At 44.3% G+C, this 15,860-nt stretch overlaps 1 protein-coding gene across 9 annotated transcripts in view; it reads left to right on the forward strand.

The window, feature by feature from the left end:
* The window catches only part of EBF1 (EBF transcription factor 1), a 271,263-nt gene that overhangs the window by 2,973 nt on the left and 252,430 nt on the right, over positions 1-15,860 (forward strand). For all 9 annotated transcript variants that reach the window (XM_032124832.1, XM_032124833.1, XM_032124834.1 and 6 more), the window contains exons 4-5: positions 64-119; positions 9,100-9,173. In XM_032124832.1, coding sequence (XP_031980723.1) covers positions 64-119; positions 9,100-9,173 — 130 coding nt within the window. The remainder of the gene's footprint in view (positions 1-63; positions 120-9,099; positions 9,174-15,860) is intronic.

Below are 15,860 nucleotides of genomic sequence, written 5' to 3' on the forward strand. Positions count from 1 at the left end.
CGGGCGAGTCCCGGCGCGCTGCCGCCGGCCGGCCCCGCTCCTCACTCCTCTGCCTTGTTTCAGGGATCAGGACGGAGCAGGATTTCTACGTCCGACTCATCGACTCCATGACCAAGCAGGTGGGTGCTGCGGGGCGGCCGCCGAGCAGGGGGGTGGCAGCCGTCGGGGCGGCCCCGGGAGGCGAAACCCGCCCCCGCGGCGGAGCCGCTCTGCCCGGCGGGGAAGGGACGGGGCCACCGCTCCCGCTCCGGGCACCGGCCGGGCTGCGGGGCGGCGAGGGGGGTCCCCGCGGGACCCTGCCTGCTGCCGGGCTGCGGGAGAAAAATACAGGCGACTCTTCAGCCCTCCCATTCAGGGCTGCGGATGGTTTTGCCGCTTAATTAATAAGAATTAACCTCCGGCCTCCGGCCGCCCCCGAGCGCCGCCAGCACAAGGCGCTGCCCCGGCGCGGGGCTCTGTCGGTCCGTCCGCTCCTGGCGCTGCCGCCGGCTCCGCTGGCTAAAGGAGGAGCGCTTGTATCGCGACACGTTTGCATGTCGGAATAGCCCCCAGAATCGCGGCGCGGGCAGCGGCGAGCTCGGTGTTGGACTCGGGGAGGGCAGCAGGGCTTGTCAGTGGATTAATCCTCATTTTAAGCCTGTTCTTTAGCCTCCCAAACAGAGTAATAACGTGCGTGCCTACCTGTAAAAAATACTTTTCTGTTTAAAACCAGTATTTTTGTAAAGGGTCTATCTGAGCAAATCGGTTCTCTCTCCTTTTTTTTTTTTCTCTCTCCTTTTTTTTAATTGTTACCCTGGCCTTTTTTCTGCTCCTGTCAGAATATTTTTCTCTTAGAATATGTTTCTTTTAAATAGTTAGGAACGCTTTTGAGCCTTTTCATCCTTAAAATATGTTTCTTCCCCTCCTAATCTGTTTTACTTGTTAAAGAATATTCTTAAATTTTATTTAAGAAAAACATTAAGGGGTTTTTTTTTGTACCGCTAGGAAACGTCAGTCCCTGTATGTTGTCTGCAGGGACAAAACTCTTGGCTTGTATTTGGGTTTCTTTTCTACAGCAAAACATAAAGCTCTAAGGGCTGAGTTTGTTTTACAAAACTCTCTTTGATGGTCCCAAAACATCTTTTCCTGCTATTGAAGACTGTCTTTCAACAGCAAAAAAAAAAAAAAAAAAAAAAAAAAAAAAGGAAAAAGAAAAAAAGGAACTTGGGTGAATTTTACTACACAATCCACTGTGCATCTGAGCTCTGTTATACTGTACACTTCCAAACAGAGCCCATTCCCTGTAGGAATTAAAGCAGCAGCTACATACCCTTCTTCATAAAAAATCCTGGAAAGCGTTTGCTGTCATTCCCTGGTTTTCAGGCACAAATTGGTTCGTTTGTGTTAAAAGTAACAAAATCTTCCTGATATATGAACTCTTTTTAGTCCTTTTGGAGCTTGCGTATTTCAGTGGAGATCGTGTGAGAGAGTCTATCAATAAATATTATCTTTAAATAGCTTTCCTATCGTTACGGAAATGCAGAAGCCTCTGCTCATAATCCTGTTGAAAGCAGAGCCCTGAACTCATGGAGAGCAGTGGATTCAAAATAATTTTCTTAACAAAGGCATCTTGCATATGAAGAGTTCATCCTAAGGCACTGTTTGACCTCTTGGTCTCTCATTATTATCAAGTCATCAGAGGGTCTTTGGAGAGAAAGGGGAAAAAAACCCCCGAGATACAGTTTATTTGCAAAACCTACCATGTAGCTTTAAAGAACGTTCACAATGAAGAAGGAGGAGAAAAAAAAAATCTGTCTGATTTCAGGAAGTCTTAGAAAAACAAAGTTAGTGCAAATTACAGATTTTGGGAAAAGTGCAGTGGGGTTGAGAAGCGAGGATTTAAGAACAAAAGCTCTCTGAGCTTGGGTTAGAAAACGGGGAGCGAAAGGCTGTTTTAGATGCAAACATGTTTGTTTACATATTAATTTCATGTCTGTAGTTTCTTTAGGCATGACTATAATTGCTTATGAAAAATAGGGCATTGTCATGTCAAAACTGTGGCATGTGCTGCTCTGAATTTTTTCGGGGGCCAGACACTAAATTCTCCTTCTTCTCCTTTTTTAATTCTTTCTTTTCAAAAGTGAAATTATTTCAGAGTTGGGATCGCGTTGGTTACTGAATGCTTATTAGGAAGTGAAGTACAACACATGACAGAAGCTCACCCAAATGTTGAATATATCATTTATATTTTATGACAGTGAATTATATAGAAGATTCTCAAGTAACTTTCAAATCATCAAACTGTAATTAAATATTGCAAAGACTGTCTGAAAATTCTTTAATTTTTAATGAAAGTTAAATATATATTGTCAGTCTACTTGAAGGTGTAGTATTTTAATGCATGACGCTGAGAACAAATTGGATAATGAAATGATTACTTTTAAATGAAACTGTTGCAGAAGCGTACACGTTTCAGCTGGCAAGTATCTGCTCAGTCCTCACACACGCACATTCACACACTTGATAATTGTGAATTCCCAGACTGAAATTGCAGCTACTCTGAGGTTTCTGGGGGCAAATTAAAAATCCCACAGAAGCAAAGCTTGAATGAGTTAGGTTCCCCAGATCATACAGGAAAGTATCTGTGGCTTTTTTTTTTAGCGTATTTTTTTTATTATTATTATTTTTTAACGCGGACACATCAGATTTAAATATATTCTCTTTGTCTCACAGTTACAAATTGCAAGGTTTTGTACAGTGGCGGATTATTAAGTTAGGTAAGATAAAATAAAAGCCCTTCTGCAAATCAGACCTGGATTTCCTTACATAGGATTGCTGCTCAGAGATTTAATGGGAATGTCCCATTAGCAGCCTGCGTTATACCAGTAGGTAGGCAGGGCTTGGCTGTGCTGGGGGCTGTGTACGTACTAAAGAGGAGATGTGAGTGTTCCTGCTCTGCCTAAGTCAGGGATTTGTTTGTGTGGCTGTGCCCAGCTAAGAAACTCATAGCAAGAGCCCTGTCCTGGGTGGAACAGAGGGATCTCCGTGTCCTGGTGCGTGCGTGTTTCTCTGTCAGCTGAGGAGCAGGATGGGAAGTGGGGCTGGCACTACTGAAGCAGCCAAGAGTTGTGTTGTGAGCTGCATCCCAGGGCAGAGCTGGTCTGTGGGATGAGCTGTGCACTGCCCCAAACAGGAGCTTGGGCTGCACATGCACTCCTTGGGAACCTGGGCTGGGGGACTTCCAAACGGGAAACCCAGCCGGGATTGGTCTCAGAGTGCATCGTTTTGAGTTGTGCTTGGGGTATCGCACTTGGCCTTTGGTGGTGGCCCCGCAGAAGCGCTGGGGGAAATGGGAATTACGTGGCTTTTGGGGGTCTCACTAAGTTTCCGAAATGTGTTCCCATCACTTAAAAATTGTAAATGCTACTCACAAATCGTTCCCGTGGCAGGGAAGTTCTTTCCAGTTCGGGTAACAACATTCGGTGTCAATAATGGCTTAATTAAATTTTCTTTTATGTTGCATTGGCACCTCATTTTATGTCAGGATCACATTCCTAATGTGCTCAAAACCCTGTAGAACCCCAAACTTTTTAGCTGTTGCTTTCCGTAAAGCAGCAGCTCCTCCTGCAGAAGATCCGCTTCTAACAATGATGCATTTTGAAATTGCCTGCAAAATGTGAAATATGTCTGCTCTAATAAAACTGGAGTTTTTAAATCCAAGTCAAAGGATTTTAATATGTTTATGGAGAAGGGATGCCTTCTATTTCTTTGGCTGTATTTTCATAAAGCTGAGATATTTCACTATTAGGAAAGATGGAGGAAATAAATCTGAAATACTTGTTCCCCACCCATTTTTCCTTCAGCCGTTCTCATCCATAAGATATAACGGATGCTAATAAGGCTCAGGCATCTTAAAAATCATAAGTTTTACTCGATGGCTATTGTCTATTGCTGAGAGCACTCATGAGTCAAAAATCCTTCCTTCAGACTTAAACCCTGTTTATATTTTACTTTTTTTTCCAGAGCTATAACTCTGGATGCAAATGGTTTTTCTGTTGACTTGTCTGTCATTCTCTGATGTCTGCAGATATTTGATCAGCTCTATTCTGTGCATGGCATGGCCCTTCTCTGGCAGCTACGCGTATGGGAAAAAAAAATGTTATCAATAAGTTCAGAGGAGCCTCAGCAGACTCGGAGAAATTTCACACAAACATAAAACAAAACCTAACCCCTGTGACGGGGAAAGTTTACACTGTGCCAGATTTTAGCAGCTTTCTTGTGCCTTTGGTGAGATGTCAGAAGCGCAGGTGATTTTAATTTTCTTGTACAGAGAGGAATGGAGAAGTTTGGAATTTGCATGCATGATCAGGACCTGTGTTTGGGAAAATGTAAACTCATCACAGTGGAAAATGTGTTGTTTGGAGTCTGAGGGTGAAAACAAAGCTGAGGATTTTGGAGAGACTGCCTGAGCCAGATGGCCTGGTGCATTCCCAGTCTGGCAGCCCAACTGCTCCCTCCTGTATAATATACAGCCATTTGTTCTGGGATATTTACGCTAGAGCTGTTTCCATGTGAATGTTTGAAAACCATTAAAAATGAACATATTAGGAGAGATAAATTTATTTAATTTGTGTGAATACATCGATAAGCAGGCTGTGAATCAAAGGCAGAGCGAGACTGGATAAAATAATTAGATGCTTCTGAATTGTGCGTTGAGAGGCAGAGCAAGAACTCCCTGTCCTCGCCCCGGGACCAGCTCCGCGCTGCTTGTCCGGGATAAACCTCCCTGGGATGAGTCGAGGTTTTGCCTGGGGAAGGGGTAAAACCTCGGGTAACTGAGGGTTAAGGATTCAAAGCCAAATAAATATAATTCACAGTATTTTCTCTGTAGATATGTAGTGGATACAAGCCTAATCTTCTCTGGGTAAAATTCTGGCCCATCTGAAGTCAATTGCAAAGCGCCTATTGAATTCGGTGAGGCCAGGATTTTATTTTCTCCCTGTGTGTACGGCTGTAAACGTCATTCCAAATCATTTCAGTTCTGTTTTGGAAAAGACCCTAATTTTAATGAGTTTTCCCTTCTCTTTTATTTCTGTAAGGGAGATACTTTGTTTTTCGAGGCAGATGGAATCTGAAAGCAAGTGGATTTAGATGCACGTTGGTGATTTCTCTCCTTCTCTTACTCTTTTAAAATCAAGGCCATGACATAACTGAGTAATATAATGACCATGATCTCATTCCTTCAAGATTGTTTTTCGTCCAGTTCTGAAAGCAGGATTGCTTGACTGGCAAACTGACACCACGATTCTGCCCTCACTAGTACCAGCATAAATCTGGATTTATTCAGGAATGGTTAAGGACAAAATCTGTCTCTGTATTTTTCCAGCTTGTTTGTCAACTCTTTTATTGCTTTATCCTACCATGTCTATTGGGGAAAAAGTAGATTAAATGAGAGCTGTAGCCTTGACTTTTATATTACCCCCCTTTCTTTGTATTTTTTTTTTTATTATGTTTTTTTTTTATAATGAAGTCCATCGCTGAAAAGTTTGGGCGAATTTTTGGATGTACTTGACTGCGACGTGCTCAATGTAGTAAATTTTATTTGCTGTTAACCAGTGAATTGAATTAGATTTAACTTTTTATGCAGCTTCATTTAAATGGAAGTGAGAAAGTCTTATATTTTTGACACTAATTTTTCGGGGCCTGATTTTGAAGTCCGTTTGTGCATGAGTGATTGTTACTCACTGGGACTTCTTGTAGGAAGGTTACTTGGGTGAGTAACAGCTGGCAAAATAGAAGGTGAATTTTCTGGGGAAATGTTTAGGTTGTTTGGGAGAAGAAATGCTATTTTCGAGTGCTTATGAAACATCACCGAGTTAAATCAACATGAAGTAAACAAAAAGAAAAAAACCCAAAGTCTATAATTTTGCATTTCCTTTGCCGGTGTTTTGTTGTGCAACTCTGATGTGTATCTGCGGGCTTATTTTTAGCTCTGCTGTGGTCTAAGTTTATGCACTGTAACTTTCACTTTGTCTCTCATTAATGTGATCCCTATTTGACAAAATCATGACGACGTTAGTGTGACAGGGAGCCCCGACGCAATCATCCCCTTTCAAAAACTGTACTTAAAAAACCCATAATTTATTTAAAAAAATCAAGATATTTTTGTTAAAAAGAGTAGCTTTTCAAATCCGAGAGTTAAACATTTTCACAACAGTAACATAGTAGATCCTTCCTGTAAAAATACTTCTGGCAGCTTTAACGATCTGAAACTTTAGCAGTTCCTGTTTCCTTTTTGAAACTAATTGTAGAATTAATGCTTCAGAGCGGTGTGGTTTGCGAGGCGGTCGAGTATGTGTAGGGCTCTCGGGCAGCCATTCATGGGGGCAAACAGTTGGCGCTTCACACCAGTAAATTGGGACACAGGAGTGGGGAGACGGGGATGAGCTGCTCAGAAATGAAGCCAGTGCATCCTCCTGCTTCCCAGAATTTCCTAGAAATTCCTGCAGGAATAGGGTAGGTGAGAGGAGCTGCATTTAACACGGAGAAAACAAAATGCGCACGGGTGCAACTTCGATAATTGAATGCAAATAAAGTGAGAAGCAAATCTTTAACATGGAGGGAGGCAGAAGAATGTCATGCACGCAAAGAAGGGATCACTGATGCTAAACACAACAGACAAGGTGATTATGTACCACAGTGTTGACTCTGCCCGTTCATTATTGCTATTTAGTTGAGTTATTTAAGCGGGTACCTGGAGGTTAAGTAAGCACAGCAGCAGGAAGGGGAGAGGAGGAGATAGGGCAGGAGGAAAAAGGAAAGTAAATGTTGTGTTCTGGTTTGTCATTTCTAGCACTTCCTTGGCTCCACTGGCGACAAGCTAACCCATCCTGGGTAAATTTATTTTAATATTTGAAAGTGTAAGAAGAATGAGCTGAGACCAGCAGCCTTCTCTCGTCTCCTGTTACGCTGTGATTGTCTGGAGGTGTCAGGGGGCTGGAGGTGTTTGTCCCCACTAAAGGCCTCAGATCTGTTCTTTCCCCTCCTGCTCTGCGTTCTCAGAGGGAGATTATTTTTTAACTGTTGATGAAGTCCAAGAGGCGCCATGAGCTTCCTCCTTGCCTGGCCTGTCCCACTGCTGGGTGGACCCTGCTAACCTGATCTGGGGTTTTCTGGAGTCTTTGCAATGTCCCCGCTGACTGACCCCACCAGGTGTCAGCCGGTTGCTTCAGTTTTCTACCTTTGCCTGGAAGAAGCTTCTCCCCATCTTCCCTTTTAATGCTGGGAATGGGGGTCTTCTGAATTTGTCCACCTCCTGCTGTAACACACGTAATTCCATTTTCCAACGCTTCTTGCAAACCATCTGTACCTCTCTTGGGCACTGATGTGGAAGTAGCTCAAGGTGGGGGTCCCAGTCTGGGATCAGGGGGTTGCTGATATCTGTACTGGGGGGACTTTCCACGCATCCCCTTTATCCCAGTGCTGAGTTCACAGCTGTTGTGCCTCACTGATGGAAATGAGGGGCAGAAGTCAGGTGAGACTCTGGGCCCATTAGTGGCAATTAGTTGCAGCCTCTGTTTTATCAGCTATAAAACCCCAACTCAGGGGCTCTCAGGTTTTAGGGGAAGGCACATAACAAAAATAAAGTTAAAAAGTTAAAACTAGCAAAGGTAGCATAGGCCCATTCCCAAAATTATTTATGGAATTATTAAGTAATTTTATAATACATAATATTATTATTATTGCATGTTGCCATTTAAATTGTGTAAGAGTCAGCTTATGCTTCTTCAGCATTGTGGGTCTTGAGGTTTGTGCTCCTTCTGGAGGTACAATACCTCTTACCCTTGGTGGGTTACATTTGTAAGGACTGGAAAAGCAGTTCATTTTATATTAAGGTAACTTATTTTTCTGTCAGTATTTTCCATGCTTTCATTTCCAATTAATCTCATTCCTTAAAATGTCTTACATCCATAGAGCACACTTCTTAAATTTCAGTCTCTATTTTATTGTTAACTTTAGGGAGACCCATCTTAGATGTCATTTTACCTGCTGAGTTTTTTTCCCCAATTTCTTCTTTTAAAGTCTGTGTTTTAGAGGCTGAAAAGGTCACACCGAGCTCAAGGGTAGCACTGTTTCTTAGATGCAGGGGTGGTCATCCCTCCAAGGCTGGGGCTCCGATCCCAGCTCTGGAGTGGCACCCTAAAAGGTTTAGAAACCTTTAGTGCCAGCGAAAGATGCTGTTGCAAAGGAAACTTCACTCTTGTTCTGCTGCTGGGGGGCTGGTGCCTGGGAGCAGGGGTGGCTGGAAAACACGACTCTGTTGGGCTGAGATGGAAACCCTGTCCTGCAGGGGCTGTGAGCACTAACCCAGTTCATGTGTAACGCCGATCCCTCGCTGCTGGTGCTGCTGGTGGGAGCAAATGTAGGCTCCTCTTGAAATGTGAACACACTGCCTTTCCACAGTTTTAGCTTAAAGGATTCTCCCTGTGCTGTCTCAGAGTCAAATTTCTTAAGTCGGTTGATCCTCTGTTTGTTTTGGTCTCCTCTGCTCTGGTAGGGCCTTCTCCTCACTTATTTATATCCCTGTAACTCCGGAGGTGCTCTCTGGAAAATGCTGGATCAGGAGGTTCAAGGGAAGAATCAGGCCCAGGCCCTTTCTCAGGAGCTACCAGGAAAATGCCTGGGCTGTGCAGCTTTTGTAATTAAAAATGCATGAGCTCTCTCTTTTCTTTTTTTTTAATGAATAGGACCCAAAGTATACCAAGCCTTGCTGGTTTTCTTTTTTTCTTTCTTTCTTTCTTTTTTTTTTCCCCCTTCCTTTTAATGCTATTAGGTTTATATTTTATTCTGAATTGAAAAGAAAATTGTGGTTGTCTTGACTACTAAAAAAACCCATCCTACACACCGCTGGAGAGATGTGCAACAGAGAGGAGGGAATTTAGCTGTACTCAGCTTGTGTTGTTTTTCAGCTGCAGGTCTTGGAGCAGGTTTGGTGGAGATGCCAGGTCTCTTTAGTCTGAGCTGTGGCTTGCAACTCGCTAGGCCTTTGCTTACCATGATGTGTTTTGATTTTCTCCATACTCAACTTTATGCACAACTAAAAACGTGTTTTATTTCTAGGCGATAGTATATGAAGGCCAAGACAAGAACCCAGAAATGTGCCGAGTTCTGCTCACGCATGAAATAATGTGCAGGTAAGAAATACCCCTCTTCCAGTTAATTAGTGATGGGAAGATGAATCTGTCTCCCAAAATCTAGGTTGAACCTACAGCTATATTTGGACTTAAATTTATCTTTCTTGCATTAAACAATCCCAAAACAACACAGTTTGGTGTGTGTGTAATTAGCAGCAAGGTCTCAGTCGTCACACTAGTTTTCAATTATTTATAAAGAGTTATTCTTAACAGAACGCTGCTGGTTTTCATTTAGACACTGTAGCCTGCAAAAGGTCTCCTCACCGAAATTAACAGTCTATTATAGTCTTGTAGCAACCAACGTCTCTGCCCCCAATTCCCAACAAAAACTCCTCAGCAAAATGACAAAATAGTATTTTTTTTTTCCTCCTGGGTGTGCATTAAGGAGTGAGGTCAGGGGGTTCTTTTGTCCTGGTTGCTGCTCACGTGGGGTCCCTGCTTGGCCGGAGTGGAGCAGCTGATGCTCCTCCGTGCAAAAGATGTCGTCTTCTGGATTTTCTTTAAACTTCCCCATGCAGATTGGGCTCTGCCCTGTGCTCCCTTGCCCTGCCTGGGGTTGGTGACTTTAATTCAGTCAAATATCTTCTTCCCCAAACTTCTGCAGCTGCTTCCTTCTCTGTTCTGGCTGGTTGAAATAGGTGAAGCCTCTTCTACTTCCTTTTTGCCACAGACCCCTTCGCCACCTCAGAGAGCTTGACCTCTCAGTCTCATTAGAGTTAGTGGATGTTTTTTGCATGTCTGAAAAAATCATTTGTTACATGTTATTCGATGGCAGAAAATAATTCCCTGGTGGAAGACAAGGCGTTCTTGCATAAGCTTATTGTTACAATCACTTGTTTTAAGACTGTAAAAATGCCATTGCATGCGTTGTAACTTTTACAAAACACATTTACTAAAAAGGAGTAACTTGAGGGTAAAAACTAGTACCCACTTCTAAAAGAATAAACTTGGATGAGGGCTTCCTGGCAGGGGACAGTATTTGACAAAATACTCAGATGGAAACTTCTCTGTTGGTTAATTTTTTTTTTTTTTTTTTTTTTTTTTTAATTCTTGGGACGTGCATGTTTTGTCCTCCACTGACAGCTCCTCCTGATAAAACTCTGCTGGGGGGTAGCACCCTGTGATGAAGGCAGAGAAGGAGTTGCTCTCCTTGCTCTGCCAGCTTGGGTGAAACCCTGCACAGCCCCCCCCTCAAATTCTTCCTTGCAGCAGGATTTTGGGGGATTTAGTTTTCATGTCATGTTTTTCTAGGCTGCTTCCTTCAGTGGGTTTGGCTTCTTCCAGGAAACCAAAGACAACCCATTGCAGCTCCAGAACAATCAGCAGCTCAGTGTCTCCAAGAGGTGCCTGAGCCTCTGCTGCTATTGGGAGCCTTGTTGCTTTGCTGAGGACTCCAGGCCACTTCTGCCTTTCCAAATGGAATCCCAGTCATGCTGACAACTTGTAATTGCCCTAAAATTCATTGGCCCAATTAGCACGACTTTCACACTGGATACCTAGCTAGGAACAATTCATGGAAATATTAAAGGAGGCCCTGACCTGATAAGACTCAAGTGCCTTTTACTTTTCTCCTGTAACAGACCAGTAAAACAGTGGGACTGGGCACATGAGTAAAATTAAGCACATGTTCAAGTGCCTGCAGTGTCAGGGTCTGAATCTGTCATTAGTCCTGGGTGATGTGTCCTAATCCTTAACCAGCAAGGTTTGGTGGTAGGAATAACTCACTGAGCCAGAATCAGCTACTTTAATGAAATAATTTTCTTACAGGTAGTTCAGGAACCTAAAGTGTAAGAAGCAAATTAATACTTTATATAGTGGGCTGAGTTTTAACCAGAAGACCAAATGCCCGCATCACAGATTTACGGCCGTTCAATATACTTTGACTGAGACAAAATTATTTCTGTTCTGGGAATGTGGAAAGATGTGCAGTTGTTCCCTTTATTAAAGCACTTTGCACTTTCTTTGTTCTTAAAATTCACTGGCTCAGGAGCTTTATTCTTCTCCTCCGATTTATTTACTGCTAGTCCTTGCTTTGTGTTTCATGGCCGTAAGGTGGAGGGGTAGAAGAAACCCAAACTGACTGTAGTAGGCAAATGTTGTGTTCCTGACAGGGTGGGGGAGACATATTCAAATTTCTTACAGCTCATATTAGATATTCCCCATTTCCTTTGCTGCCCATACGTGTGTAAGAGGGTGCTGTTTGTTTACCAGGCCGCTTGACCCTATTGCACAAATCTGTCATCTATTGTGCTGCTAACACGCTTTAAAATTGCAAATCTGATGCTCTTTAGGGGTCTAGAAGGGGGAAAAATTCTCTCTCCACACCATTCTGTTTCTCTTGATTTCTTGCCTGTTGTAAGTGGAAGTTGGGATGTGCTGAATTTGCACCAGGGGTGCAAATGCAGCCTCAATTATAAGCATAAAATTAGAGTCTGTTCCCCATTAATCAGCCCAGCTAATTGCTATGCACTACCATTAGCCATATGGTGTGAAAGACAGCTTGCTCTCCCTAAGATGAAATTTCTTCATTTCAGACATGAAATAGTGAGGGCTCTGTATTTTAAAATAGCTTGTTTTAGATATTTAATTTCTAAACAACTTTCAGCAGTGCTTTCTATCAAGGCTAACTGCACAATAAAACTTTGCATTTATGTGACAAAGCTGGGTATTTATAGTGTACTACAGCTACAGCACGGAGGAGACAAAGAATTCAAATGTATAAGAGAGTCCTGGCTGTGGTAGGAGAGCGAAGCTGAGGTTTGCTTCAGGTGGCTGTTTATTTCAGAGGATTTCATTGTGTTTTGTCAGATATAAAAATCTACACGGTTGGTGAAAATGTTAATAGCTGGGGAGAATTCACAACCTCAGTGGAATTTATTAGTATTGTAGGCAGCATGGGGAGGGACATCTATAGTTAATATTGCCTCAACAATTTCCATTATGAAACCTTCAGTGGCTTACAGCTTTGCCAAACTTAAACTGTTCTGGCTGAAATATCCTTTGCAGGGTGTCGGCCTCAGGCTGACTTTCTTTGGAAAGTTTCAGCTAAAATGGTTCAGTGATTTCTGAGAATGAGGTTGGAGTAAAAGATGGTTTTTGTCTGTGTAAAATAAGATCTTACAGCTGTTTTGGTGAGGGGGTCCTGCACCTCCACGCTCCAGGGTGAGGAGCCAGTTTGGGGCAGAGGTTGTCCTGATGGCATCACTGCTGGAAGGGATCCCACCTCGCTGGGACCTTGTGCAAAATCTCCCACCCAGCCTCTCTGGCGACTTGTTTGGGCCTGGCAGCCGATGGTCGGAAAGTCGCCTCGGCACTGGCCACGTGCCACGGGCCCCTAATTCCTCATTGTTCATTGTCCCCGGGATACACAAAGCAGGGCTCCTGCACAGGGCACGCGCTGGCCACCGCGCCAGGAGGGGGGATGGCAAGGGAGGGTTCGGGGTGCCAGACATTGGGGTGAGGAGACTCGTCCTGTGGGCCCGGGCAGTGAGAGTAGAGATCCTCCAGCACATGGAAGGGAAGAGGAGGAGGATGATGGGGAGCAAGAAGGCAGGAGGTCCCCAGAGGGTTGTGGTGAGGAGAAAGGCAGCAGTAAAAGCTGGGGGTGGTGGTGGCGTGTGGAGGAGCAGGATGGGGACAGTGAGGGGCTCAGGAACAAGCCATGAGGATGACAACAGCAGTAGGGTGCTCAGAGGTGGGGTGCAGGTGCTGGAAATGATGGGAGGCTGCATACTAGCAAGGACTACTTGTTTTAAAAACAAGCAAGCCCCCCCAAAAAAAATCAATTTTTGTAGGCTTTTCCTGTTGGCCAACATGGCGTTGTGTCTGAGCTGTGGCTCCTGGCCCCACCTGGGGAGAGGTGTCGTGGAAGAACAGCAAAGACAAGTCCTCGTCCTCCTGGCTGCAAGGAACTGGCATTCCCTGCTCTTGCACAGAGCCTTGCTGGGAGCTGGAGGGTTTCTGAGTGGTTTGGAGAAGCTCCTGGGAATTTAAAAATTCTTTCAGGGAAAGGAGAAAGGGTGCTGAATATTTAGGAACTTATTTCCAAGTGCTAAGTAGGCACTAAAAGCCAAAGCTTTTGAGGGAAATTGAATTAAAAGCACTTTTAACCAGGTCTGAAACTCAAGATCTGCATGATGTTTTAATTCTCCTCACAGAAAGACTAGAGTGAAGAGGCCTCCAATTCTGCTGGGGGGGGGGGGGGAACACTAAAGGCAGACTAAAATTTAAAATATAATTCTCTACATCATGAAGGAACATTCAGGGCCTCCTTTCATGCCAGAGAGCCACCAGCTGGTGGGATGTACCAGCCATGCAGCCCCTCCACATCACCCTCAGATGGTGGTCAAGAGTGAGGTGTCCTACTGTCACTATTGGGGTGTGCTTTTGGGAAGGTCAAAATTAAGGGGTCACCTGAGGAGCAGTGAAGGGGTTGCCCTGCTCTCGAAGCCGGGTTGTCCCCACTGGTCAGTGCCTGACTCCATCCCACTCACGGCAGGAGGTGAGACCGAGGTGTCCCTGTCCCCAGGCCCCTGTGGCTGCCTCCCCCTCTGGGTTAATGCCCCGGGAAGGTGCCAGCCTCTGAGCCTGGTGGTGTGTGGATGGTGGTATCTGCCCATCTCGTGCTGGGAGCCTGGGAACCTTTGCCTGCCTGAGTAAGTGTGGCAATTTCTGTCCCTCCAGTCTGCTGGGAGAATGTCAGGACTAGCCGTGATTCGCTTCAGTCACAAGAACTGCATTGTCTTAACTTGTGCCAACTCTGTTTCTAATTACATTTTAATCATTTAAAAATGATTAGCAGTTTTTATTGCCTTGTTTGTGGGTAAATTTTCTCACCCCACACATTCTAGCTGCACTCCAATGACAAGTCCTTTTATAGGCAAAAAAGCCCCCAAACGTCCCCATGACTATTTACCTACAGCATATTTTATTCCTTCCTAAATTTTAATACTTTCAGGGTGCCAAGGCTCTGGCATTTTCTGGTGGATCAATTGTGGTATTGTGCTGTAAAATTAAGCAGTTTTTTTTGGCAATCCCAAACAATGTAGCTTCCACCGAAATGAAGATACTGCACATGTGTTAACTGTGAAAAGTTTCAGCCCTGAATAGTTGCCTTGAAGCTTTTTGCGGTGAAAAGAATTATGTATTTTCCTCTCTTTGAAAACAAAATTATTATTTTTTTTTTAAAGCCATGTTTAAACAGGCTGTTTTTGTAAAAGGCCCCTTTTTTGTTATCTTTAGTGTGGTTAGTTGCTTTATTGCTAATCTTGGTGGGTAACTGTATATTATTCACTCTATTGTTCAGCAACACAAGAGAACCTTTGTCATACTCCCAACAGGGCTATTTATATAGCGTGGCACTTCTGAGGGCTTCTTCCTGCCCTGATGTTCTTCCACCTTCTGGGGAAAGGAAAATAGTTCATCTGAGAGGGAGGGTGAGCAGTGGTCCCTCCCGATAGCTGCTGAAATCCAGGCGAGATGCAGGTCCCTGGGATGCCGCTGGGAACAAACTTAGTGGTTTCCAAAGATTTGGTTGGTTGTGGTTGAGGTTGACCAGAAAGTTTATTGAACAGGGACGTGTGCTCAGGTCTGGCCAGGGAGAGCATTCAGGGTGGTCCTCACTGCCTGACACTTGGTGCCCTCATGGGATGGCGTCCCTGCAGTCCTGAAGCTGCCCAGGCTTTGTCCAGCAGGTCCTTGGGGACCAAGAAGGACTTGGGAAAGTCAGGAGCTTATTTATTTATTTATTTATTTATTCCTTGAAGCCTTGACTTCAGTGGGGGATTTTCTGTTAAGGGACATCAACAAACAGGAGCTTTCCTTGTGAGATAGGGGTTTCCTCCCTGGGGTGAGTGGGTGGGTGAAATCTAAAGGCTTTGCTGACCTTTGTGGTTGTGATTTGGTCTCTTGGGTTTAGATGGGCTGGTGGGAAGAGCAGGGCAGCTCCCTGCCACAGCTCCAGAGGCACCAGGAGGGATTCCCACCTTGAACAAGAACACGTACCTTGCCTATGAACTCACCTGCAATATATTTATGCCTCCTTACGGAAAACAACCCCTGACAAGGAATCATCAAAAACCAACAATGTGACTTCTCTTAGGAAACAATGAGCCACCTTAGTTCAAAAAGAATCCCAGCCTTGAGGTCAGCCATAGAGCAGTGCTTTGGGAGACGGAGCTTATGTTTCACATGCCTGCTTTGTATCTGACCTGACGCAGGGCACCAGCCTCCAGAGCAGAGCTCTCCGTGGCATTAGTGATCATTAACATGCTCGGAAAACTTGGGGAAACAGGCGCGCTCGAGCATAAAAAGCTGCTGCTGGTGCTTGCATTTTAGCTCCCCCATTAACACCAGTGTTTCTTACAGGGAGAATAATTGCGCCTTTGGAGTTTGGGGGAAGGTTTGCCAGTAGCTGGGAATTGTGTGGAAGCAGGAATATCTTGTGGATGTGTAACACAAGCGTTAAGCAAATGTAAAAACCAGGCTCAGCAGGGAAAAATCTGCCTTATTTTGTGTGCCAGCGTCTGTGGGACAACTGTTAAACCCCGCGGAAAAGAGGCTACAAACAGGCAGCTCTCCCTGTTTCGGGCGATCCTTGAATTATTATTTGTGAAAGGGGCAAAACCCCTTCTCTTTTTATATTTTCTGTTGCTAACCAGCTGTGCAAGAAGTTAAACATTGTAATTA

The sequence above is a fragment of the Corvus moneduloides genome, chromosome 15 (assembly GCF_009650955.1).
Source record: "Corvus moneduloides isolate bCorMon1 chromosome 15, bCorMon1.pri, whole genome shotgun sequence".
Lineage (NCBI taxonomy): Eukaryota > Metazoa > Chordata > Aves > Passeriformes > Corvidae > Corvus > Corvus moneduloides.